Consider the following 11,037-nt stretch of genomic DNA (forward strand, 5'->3'; position numbering starts at 1 on the left):
AGGGCGTTCCCGCTGTTCTCGTGGCTCCGGACTGGCCCAGGAGGGTGTGGTATGCCGACATGGTCCGACTACTGGACGACGTACCACTGCGCCTCCCTCTTCGGCCAGATCTTCTCTCTCAAGGTCCCCTTTGCCACCCCCAATTTACTGTCGCTGCATTTGACTGCGTGGCGGTTGAGACCGCGGTTCTGAGGGCTCAAGGTTTCTCTCCCCAAGTGATTCGCACTATGATCAGGGCGCGCAAGCCCTCTTCTGCGAAGATTTACTACCGTACTTGGAGGTCCTATTTTCGCTGGTGTGAATCTCACTCTTTTTCTCCAGTTACATTCTCTCTCCCTTGACAACAGTTTGCTCTCAATTCTTTCTATGCTTTTTCAATGTCCTCTAGCGTCTGATCCCCCATATCCGGACGTTTCTTCAGGGAGTGGCCCACACGGGCCCTCCTTACAGGTGTCCTACACCACCTTGGGATTGAACTTAGTTCTTGGTGCCCTGCAGGGTACTCCCTTCAAACTGCTCAGGGACATTCCTCTTTGTCTCCTTTCCTGGAAAGTGTTGTTCCTTATTGCAATTATCTCTATTAGTAGAGTTTCAGAGCTGGCAGCTCTCTCCTGCCATTCTCCCTTCCTAGTCATCCACCAGGACAAAGTTGTTTCTGTTTTTCATCCTGTCCTTTTGTCTGGCTCCATCTCATCCCAAAGAACGTTTGCTCCACAAACTGGATGTGGTGAGGGCTGTTCAGACCTACCTCTGTCACTTCTTCTTTTCGACAGTGTGACTCCTTTTTTGTTCTTACGGAAGGTCACCGTAAAGGACAACCTGGGCTCTCCGCAACAAGGCTTCGGCCTCCCAGGTTTGTAAAGCGGCCACAAGGTCGAAATTCTACCATGTTCATACCTTTGCATCCGCTGATGCTAGTCTGGGCCGTAAGGTATTGCAGGTGGCAGTGGTCCAGCCTGCCTTGGTTTTCCTTTGCCCACCCTAGGGACTGCTTTGGTACATCCCATGGTCTGTGTCCCCCAATGGAGCCGATAGAGAAAAGGAGATTTTTTATGCTTACCATAAAATCTCTTTCTCAGAGCATCCATTGGGGGAGACACAGCACCCGCCCTTATTTTCTCTGGTGTTCCTGGTTTGGTTACCTGTCCAAGTGTGTGTTCAGTTGATTTTTATTCTGTGGTTTTCTTGGACAGTTTTTTTTTTTTCCCGGTCCTCTCCTACTGCTCTGGGACTAAAACTTATTAGCTCAGGTGCCTGAAGGTGGGTATACCCTGCTGGGCCAACTTTTCTTGTTACCATAGTGTCAAGCCTCCTAGTGACAGACCCATGGTCTGTGTCCCCCAATGGATCCTCTGAGAAAGAGATTTTACAGTGAGCATGAAAAATCTCCTTTTTCTGTAGTTTTTTTTTACTAAATAGAGAAAGGTCAAAGGTGGGACAAGTGAACCATGTCTGAGAATATATAAAGTTACTTTTTTTTTATAATTCTTTTCTTCAGTTAATTCCTTGTTGAATATTATACTATATGTTTATCTATTTTAGTGTTGTCCTTGCACATTTCCGCATGCTGAAGAGACTGCTCAGACCTAATATGGACCTGGGAAATCAACACATCACAATTATGACTGTATGAAGGAGAAAAATACTATACCAGGGAGAGCACTGGGGCACTCCCTGGTGTAGTATTTTTAGGGGAAATTGGAACCCGTCACCACACCTATGGTGCTGTGCTAACTTAAGTGAGTTGTGCTAAGAAATAGGCACAACTCTCTGGAGAGCATGTAGTAATTGTGTGCAGCTTGAGGACCCTTAATGTACCCAGGGGTGCAGATACTACAATAAGGAAGGTCAGGAAAAAATGTGTCTAGACTGAGCGCTTCTGCCAAATTCACACAGGTATTCCAGACTACCACAATTGCACAGGACTGATTTATTCAGAAGGTTACAGAAATGAACAACGCGTTTCAGCACTCTCTCATGCCTTCCTGAGGTCCAATAACAAAACAGTATCTGGCGTCCTGAGCTATCTTCCATGTGCTGTGTGGTCGTTATTGAACCTGAGGAAGGTGCGAGTGAATGCTGAAACTCGTTGTCTAAATAAATCAGTCCTGTGCAATTGTGGTGGCCTGTGTTTAAACATATTTTTTTTCTCTGACCTCCCCAAATATGGCTGTAAACTTTTGCTTTTAACTTCCTGTACACACCATTGAAATGTTGTTTTGTATTTTTTCATTTTGTCTTGCAGAAAATTCTGGCCAACCAGTATTAATTTCTTGGGTGTAAATACAAAGGTATGTAAGAAACCAAGAAAGCAATTCCCGGTATTAATGCTATCCCTGTATCTGTATTCTCTAATACTATGACATGATTTATAAACTCTTGACATGCAGGGCCACCATCAGGGGGGTACAACCGATACCACTGTAAGGGGCCTGGACCCCAAGAGGGCCCCTCCGGTTCCGGCAATTTATATATATTTTTCAATGTCAGTGAGTGATTGCAACTCACTGACTGCTGGGGCCGACCCATTGTTCGCTGACTGATTGAATGACTGTACTCTGTACAGTCAGTCAGTCAATCAGTCACAGATCACACAAGGCAGCGCTGCTGTTGCTGCACAGCAAGTACCTCCGGGCCGGCACCCGCTGTCTCTTTAAAACAGCAGCAGTGGTCACCGGGAGGTACGTCTGCTGTGCTATGCACACTGACGCTGGATCCGATGTCACGTGACCGCAGTAGCGTTGTGGCAGAGTCGGGAAGAGGAAGCCAGCGGTGTGGAGCAGCAGTCTGACTGCAGGCTACAGAGCTGAGCAGCGCAAAGGACGAGCCTGCCCTGAGGAGGCCGGTGGGCCGGCACAGAGCAGAGGTAAATATAAAAAAAATTATGTAAGGAGCTGGGGCAGAACTATGTGGTGGGACCTGCAGTCTGGGGGGGTAAGGACTGAGGCCTACAACTATATGGGGGGGAACAGTTAGCATCAGAGAGGGGTCTACAACAACTATATGGGCACAAGTTGCCCCCATTTAGTTTTTGTAGGCCTTTTTAGCTAATAGTTGCCCATCATATAGTTGTAGGCCCCTTTGAGAGGGTCCTACAACAACTATATGGGGGCAACTTAAACATGGGGGGCCTACCCAAACTATATGGGGCCCCCATAAAGTTTGGGTAGGCCCCTCTTCTAATAGCTGTCGCCATAAAGTTTGGGTAGGCCCCTCTGTTAAAAGTTGCCTCCATAATGGGGAAAACTATTAACAGAGGGGCCTACCCAAACAATATGAAACAACACCGACCAACTAAAATATAGCTTATATTGTATAACTTGTTAAAGTGGTACTCCATTGGAAAACATTTTTTTTTATCAACTGGTGCCCGAAAGTTAAACAGATTTGTAAATTACTTAAATGACATCTGTAGCGTGATTAACACATATCCTCTATCCACAGGATAGGGAATAAGTGTTTGATCGCGGGGGGTCCGACCGCTGGGACCCCCTGTGATCTCCTGTACGGGGCCGCGGCTGTCCCGTGCAGGGGGCATGCCGGCCGCAGCATGACGTTGCAGCCGGCACGCCTCCTCCATACATCTCTATGGGAGAGGTGGGGAGGCAGCGTTCGTGCCTCCCCCATAGAACTGTATGGGGGACGGGGAGGAGACGGGGCGTCACCGTCGACCTCTAGGTCGACGCTACGCGCCTTAGCGCTCACCATGAGCGCTAATGGCGGCGCCCTGTACAGGAGATCACAGGGGGTCCCAGCGGTCGGACCCCCCGCAATCAAACACTTATCCCCTATCCTGTGGATAGGGGATAAGTGTCATACCGCTGCAGTTGTCCTTTAATCCTTCCAGTACTTATCAATTGCTGTATGATCCACGGTAAGTTCTTTTCTTTTTAAATTTCCTTTTTGCCTGACCACAGTGCTCTCTGCTGACATCTCTGTCCATGTCAGGAACTGTCCAGAGCAGCATATATATTCTATGGGGATTTGCTCCTACTCTGGAAAGTTCCTAAAATGGACAGAGGTGTCAGTAGAGAGGACTGTGGTCAGGCAGAAAGGAAATTCAAAAAGAAAACAACTTTGTGTGGATCATACAGCTGCTGAAAAGTACTGGGAGGATTAAGATTTTTTTAATAGAAGTCATTTACAAATCTGTTTAACTTTCTGGCACCAGTTGATTTAAACAAAAATGTTTTCCAGTGGAGTACCCCTTTATGGACTAAGGGCGTACCTGTACTCCCTGGTCCCACTCCCCCAGTTTGAAGCGTGCTCACGAGCTGAGCACACTTCATACCCAGTGGGTCCCGACTGCTATCAGCAGCCAGGACCCATGGTTAATGCCGGGCATCCCCAAAGGGCTGATGTGTGGCATTAACCCTTTAGATGCCGTGATCAAAGTTGTGTCTAAATGCGTGCGTTAACAGTGCCTTGTGCTTTTACGTTTATAAATTTTTTTGTTAAGTGTGCTAGGGTAAGATAGATAGGGCAGATTAGAAAAGGTTATGTAGTTAGTGTTAGTGTAGAGTCCTGCCTAAAAAGAGTCTACCTAGTTGTGGTGGCAGGCTTCATATTCTTTGGTTGACAAATAATTCCTCACTGAAATTATTGATGACTGTCTGACAATTTATTTACTTTCCTTGTAGTTCTTTAAAAAAAAAAAAAAAACTTAAATTGGGGGTGGTTCCTAGGAGATGGAGTTGGCATGGACCCTAGGGGGTGGGGGCGTGCCACGGGGGGGGGGGTTGCCCAGGCCTTGAGCTGTGTAAGGGGCCCCAAAATTTCTGATGGCAGCCCTGTGCACTATCTAATACTAATACCTGATGTACAAAACTAACTACACAAAAAAAGGCATGGTCAAAGTTTTGCCCTAAGGAAAGAATTATGGCCCCACCCACCACGCAGAACCTTTTTTATTGCATAAGTTTTTGATGAACATTCATTACTATTGTAGAATTTGTTTCTCTGCAGGTTTTACCAAGCACAAAAGATTCCTGTTTTGCATCAGCGGTGGAGTGCTTGCAGCAGATTAGGTATGTCTGTCACATAGTAAAGAGGGGGTATTACATTACAACTTCATTACCAATATTGTTTGCAGTGGGCCAAGCAAGTTAGTTCCATGTTTTTACTCGGCTCACATAGAAGATATTCTTAAAACATTTGTCTTTTCTATTGTTTTCAGCACTACATTCACTCCAGCAGACAAACTTAAGGTCATCCAACAAACTTTTGAGGAGATCACACAGGAAGCACAAGAGGCACACAAGGAAGGTTTCCTTTGGTCCATGGATGAGTTGTTCCCTGTTTTCCTATATGTCGTGCTGAGGGCAAGGTCTGTCTAATGTGAATTTTTTAAGCACCATAAAATGTTAGTCATTTAAAGAAAAACTATTGACATATCGTCCAGACATGCCGAATTTTAAATTGCACCAGGTCTCAATCCTAAAACCAGCTGCGATTGCGAGTTTTTAAGCCAGTGAAATGCACGGTAGCTCAGGCTTCATTCCCCATCTGTCAATCAAACCCAACTTTTTCACTGCATTAGTCTATAGAGTGAAAGAGTCGGATGATGTGGCCACCCAGGAAGTAAATAGTGCTGCCACATGCTTCAGACATATAACTCTAGATCACAGCAGGTCTCAAGGCTAAGACCTGGTGCGGTTTAAACAGGAATAGAAATCCACATCTATTTTCTTTCTAAAACAGCTCCATATCTGTCCCAAGGTTGTGTGTGGTTTTACAACTTTGCTCCACTCCCCTTCAAAGGAACTGAGCTGCAAAACCACACCCAACCTGGAGACAGATGAGGAATGGTTTTTGAATGAAATAAGCTCTGTTTTTCTATTCCTGGATAACCCCTTTAAAGCGCATTTGTCATGACATTTAACCCTCTTATCCTTTATAGTAGTATGTCACAGGTGTTACAATAGTACATCAGCCATACCAATGGCTGCTTTATAGCATTTTTGATCATGCTAAAAATTGCTTTCATATGGAGTCAGGTACAGTCAGATAGATGTGGCCAGGGGTTGGCAATACCTCAGGGCTGCCACAGCTATCTCCTTTACATCAGTGCTGGGACTACTATTGATGTTCCTCAGAGCATGTGCCCTCACTCGCTTTGTCCTACATGCCCGCAGCAAGTTTTTTGAGCAACTGCTCACTCCCTCTGTGAGTGCTTGCTCCGAATACCTGCCGGACCAGCGCGCCCAAACATTATGCAGGCATGTTGAGCCGAGAGGCATCTGGAGCAAGTGCTCTCTCAGAGAACTCACCGCAGGCCATCAGGTTCCTGACTCAACATAATAGCAATTTTTAGCATTATCAAAAGTGCTATAAAGTGGCCATAGGTAGGACTGAGTTACTATTGTAAACACCTTTGACATACTGATATTAAGATAAGGAGGTAAAATGTCATGACAATTGCGCTGTAAACTTTGAGCATGTCTAGACGACATGTCAAGAAAAAAAAAACTTTAAATGACTAACTCTTTAAAGCCAGATCTTTGTTATTGTCTCCTAAGCTTAGATAGTTGGCAAGCATTTTACTTCTCATTGCTGTACAGGATACGAAATCTGGGTTCAGAAGTGCATTTAATAGAAGATCTTATGGATCCATATCTACAGCATGGGGAACAAGGAATTATGTTTACGACACTAAAGGTTAGTTTTGAAATTTTTTAAATATTTAGTCACTGTCCATAAACCTTAGATTTCGATTATCTTATTATCCGTTACTTATGAGAAGTAATTCTATTAAGATTATACTAAGAATTGTGTTTACATTTGTACAATCTGTGGCTTAGAGCCATATTTTTGATCTGTGAGTGTTTTTTTAATGCCTTGTGATCAAATCACCACAGTAGGAAGATCCTGGGATGTAGATCACATAAATGACAGACCTGAAAGGGGTCCCCAGCCTAACATTACATCAGGCTTTTGGGGTGCGTCATTTGCCCTGTCCACCACCGAACCATCCATGTTCAATCATTTGAATGGCAGGTATACAGTACTACATATTCTCTGCAGCGGCATGTTCACAAGAGGTGTATAGCCATCAGGAGGTTAGGGTAGCAAAATCATTTGCCAGGGTAGTGATAAGCTGCACCTCTGAAAAAAAAAAAACTAGATGCAGAATGTTCCTTGACAGCTTGTTTTTGCATTTTTGTTCATTAAATCATGAATATAACCATTTTGTTTATTTTTTTTAAGGCATGCTATTACCAAATCCAGCGTGAGAAACTTCACTAGATGTTGAAAGAAACCAGTAATAGTGAAAGAAAACATGGAACAGAGTACAGTGTTATCTGCAGTGCTGTAACCTGCGGTCTGATGCCAAGAATGGTGTTCTATGGCAGGCGCAGATAGTTCTGGACAAATGTTTGGAGTTCATTTGTTACTGAAGTGGTCATGTTTTCTGATGGTATTTAATAATTTGAATACAAAGGATTGACATATATGGCTGCTGGGCTCTGAAACAGTGATGGCTATTGGTGCTAACAGAGTACAGTAATTGGTGGAAATCTGTCTGGAACCTGGAGTGATATATACTGGATAGTATATAGCTTGTTCCTAATGCTGCTTCTTTTGAGCCAATGTCTGATGCGGAACAGGTATTAAGGTTGCAGCACAGATAGTGAAGAAAAAAATGAAAATAATATTGTACAATATAGTACAACCTTGCCCAGCTGCAGAATTAACCTCTTATACATCTACAGTGTTAAAGCACTGCATATTACAGAAAAAATAAGTTCTAGCTTGCCTTTTTTCTTTCATTTTTTTTAATCTTTTAGTTCTTGTTTTGGACTATATTTCAGATTGTCACCTTTTTTCCACACAGATGTCATGAAATTTAGGAATGTATCCAAGTTACATTAAAATCAGACCTGTTCCATTGATCATAATCATGACTAACGAGTCATAAGTAGTCTGAGACCCATTGACAGCATATATGAAATAAGTTGCATCACTAAAGTTCTATGACATCATTTAGTATTGGCTGTTAAATTAAATTTATAATATGGAGTAACTTATCCAAAGTTGACTTGCTATGATGGAACATGAAGATCAGCTGTAGCTTACCTTGTTCATACAGAGTAATAATAGGAATTACTTTGAGCTGGACATACATACAGCTATAGCTTTCATCTTCAATATAGCAGGTACTTACCATGTGCTGCCATCTGAGATTTTGTTAGCAGCACAAATGCATGAAATATGCTTCCATCCAATAAGAAAAAAAAAGAAAATTACCAATTATACCTCCTATAATACAGACAGCTGCCAGCAAGGGTGCCATGTACTGTTTGAATATTTCTACATGAAGGCCATCCAGTTGGACAGGAGTGAAGATGTTAAGCCTTTACTACTGGACTAATCTGGAGATCTCCAGTCAGTCATAGGTTATGTCTTGGTAGGTAGAAGAAATCCCAGCACACACGAGTAGATGCAAATCACCTGGAGTGTTTATTTACAGCATGGCATAGCATAGCATGACAATGTAGCAACACGCAGGATGCTTTTCGGACAGCTCGTGGCCTTCATCAACTGATCTACCTGGGTATGGGTGTAAACAGGTATGTATGGGAGACAGGAAGCCCGCCCCTTCCGGGTGACAGGTGAAAACATAACCTGTCACCAGCCGGAAAGTGTCTTGCCACAACAAACGGGGAGTGAACAAATCCCAAAACATAATAAATACATGTAAATAAAGAAATCTTATACATAATACGGTACAACCTGGTCTGAGGCTATAAAGTGATTCTAGAGGAACCATTCTGACCATGCTCTATACTTGCAAAGATATCAGCGGTGTGTCTATAAGGAAAAACAAGAGAAAAGGATTATAAATATGCAGGAAAAAACATCATCCAGAGGTCTCAATCGAGACTATGAACTCATCCAGATTTTATGATGTTTTTTCCTGCATATTTATAGTCCTTTTCTCTTGTTTTTCCTTATAGACACACCGCTGATATCTTTGCAAGTATAGAGCACGGTCAGAATGGTTCCTCTAGAATCACTTTATAGCCTCAGACCAGGTTGTACCGTATTATGTATAAGATTTCTTTATTTACATGTATTTATTATGTTTTGGGATTTGTTCACCTGTTTGTTGTAGCAAGAGACTTTCCGGCTGGTGACAGGTTATGTTTCCACCTGTCACCCGGAAGGGGCGGGCTTCCTCTCCACCATATATACCTGTTTACACCCATACCCAGGTAGATCAGATGATGAAGGCCACGAGCTGGCCGAAACGCGTCCTGCGTGTCGCTACATTGTCATGCTATGCTATGCCATGCTGTAAATAAACACTCCAGGTGATTTGCATCTACTCGTGTGTGCCGGGATTTCTTCTACCTACCATATGCTGACTGGTCCACGAGCACCACATCACGGGACGAGTGCCGACTACTTCTACTATAGGTTATGTCTTGGCTGCCTTTTAAAAGGAAGTCACAATGTGGTATTTGATGGCCCAAACAGCATTAGACAGACCCCATTGATTTACAGTTGTTACATTGAATGGATAATTGTTATATCAGTATTGCAAAAAAGTATTAATTTAAAGGAGTTCTCTGATTTACATAATAAGGAAATACTACATACAGCCTGCTAGAGGTGTAAAATATAATATACTATACTCTCCTTGTCGGGGGGGGGAGCACTGGGGCTTCAGTCCGCCCTGGTGCCTAAATCGCTGACTCTGCAGTGGGTTTGGAACCTCATTAGGAGAGTTGGGATGTGTTATCGGTAAAGATTAAAGCATACCTGTCAGATCCCACAGAAAAAAAAGTGTATATTTTACTCAGTACTAGAGATGAGTGAACTTACAGTAAATTCGATTCGTCACGAACTTCTCGGCAGTTGATGACTTTTCCTGCATAAATGAGTTCAGCTTTCAGGTGCTCCCGTGGGCTGGAAAAGGTGGATACAGTCCTAGGAGACTCTTTCCTAGGACTGTATCCACCTTTTCCAGCCCACCGGAACACCTGAAAGCTGAACTCATTTATGCAGGAAAAGTCATCAACTGCCGAGCGGAGAAGTTCGTGATGAATCGAATTTACTGTAAGTTCGCTCATCTCTACTCAGTACCTAATCCTGACTATGTACATATAATCTTTATGCCTCTATCACCTATATTTATTATAAAAATCCCTCTTTTCATTAGCTCACAGTGTTAGAAATCCTCTCCGGAGAAGAGGCGTGTCCCTCCTTGTGGTGGTGAGAGGTGATTGGTGTGTCTACTCATGCAGCCTTGTCCAGGAGTCATCTCTTGTCCATGACCCATGGACAAACTGATGCTGCTGCAGGACTTATTTGTGTCCCAGTAGGTATGGGGACACCTAGTGGTGGGATTTTCAGGAGCCGTTTTCTTCATTAAATATTCAAAAAATTTTAAACAACCATATTACAAAAGATCTTTAATTTATTTTCATCAGTAACACCATATAAAATGTTTTTGGATCTGACAGTGCCCATTTAACAGAGACAGTGGCATGGACTGGAGAAAGTAAGGAGAGTATAAGTGAATTTTGTAAGTTTGCACCTATAGCCAGCTGTATTATTTTTTTATTATTTACATTGTAAAACCACTTATAAGATGTGTTTTGGCAGATAGTGAAATCTTACACATTGCAAACATACGAAATACACCTAGAAAATTTTGAATTTAAATGTTTATACCAGTGTTTTTTTTTTTTTTTGTTTTGTTACCTTACTGTTTCTGGCATGTTTTGAGCACTGTGTATGTAAAAACTGTGTGTACAATATGCTTATTTCTTGAAGATGTAAGCACTGGACATGTAACATATAATTTATAGATGTTTATTAACACAGTTGGGTGAAAATCCACTCAAAGAATAATACATGATGAGGTTATGTGGCTTCAGTCCTGTATTTAACTAATATTTATATGCACATTTTATGTTGCCTTCTTTTCTTGTTTCTTGTCATTTCTTTAAGGTGTACCTCCTCTGTAAATTGTGGGTTACCAGTAAGCTCTATTCACACTGCTCTTGCAGAGTACATCAGCAAAGCTTC

General features: G+C 42.8%; 1 protein-coding gene across 3 annotated transcripts in view; it reads left to right on the top strand.

The window, feature by feature from the left end:
- The window catches only part of ALS2 (alsin Rho guanine nucleotide exchange factor ALS2), a 136,332-nt gene extending 127,894 nt beyond the window's left edge, over positions 1–8,438 (top strand). For all 3 annotated transcript variants that reach the window (XM_056536993.1, XM_056536992.1, XM_056536991.1), the window contains exons 30-34: positions 2,246–2,291; positions 4,966–5,027; positions 5,177–5,326; positions 6,561–6,657; positions 7,207–8,438. In XM_056536993.1, coding sequence (XP_056392968.1) covers positions 2,246–2,291; positions 4,966–5,027; positions 5,177–5,326; positions 6,561–6,657; positions 7,207–7,245 — 394 coding nt within the window. In that variant the 3' untranslated portion in view covers positions 7,246–8,438. The remainder of the gene's footprint in view (positions 1–2,245; positions 2,292–4,965; positions 5,028–5,176; positions 5,327–6,560; positions 6,658–7,206) is intronic.
- The last annotated feature ends 2,599 nt before the right edge of the window (positions 8,439–11,037 follow it).

Source organism: Hyla sarda, chromosome 8, assembly GCF_029499605.1.
Source record: "Hyla sarda isolate aHylSar1 chromosome 8, aHylSar1.hap1, whole genome shotgun sequence".
NCBI lineage: Eukaryota > Metazoa > Chordata > Amphibia > Anura > Hylidae > Hyla > Hyla sarda.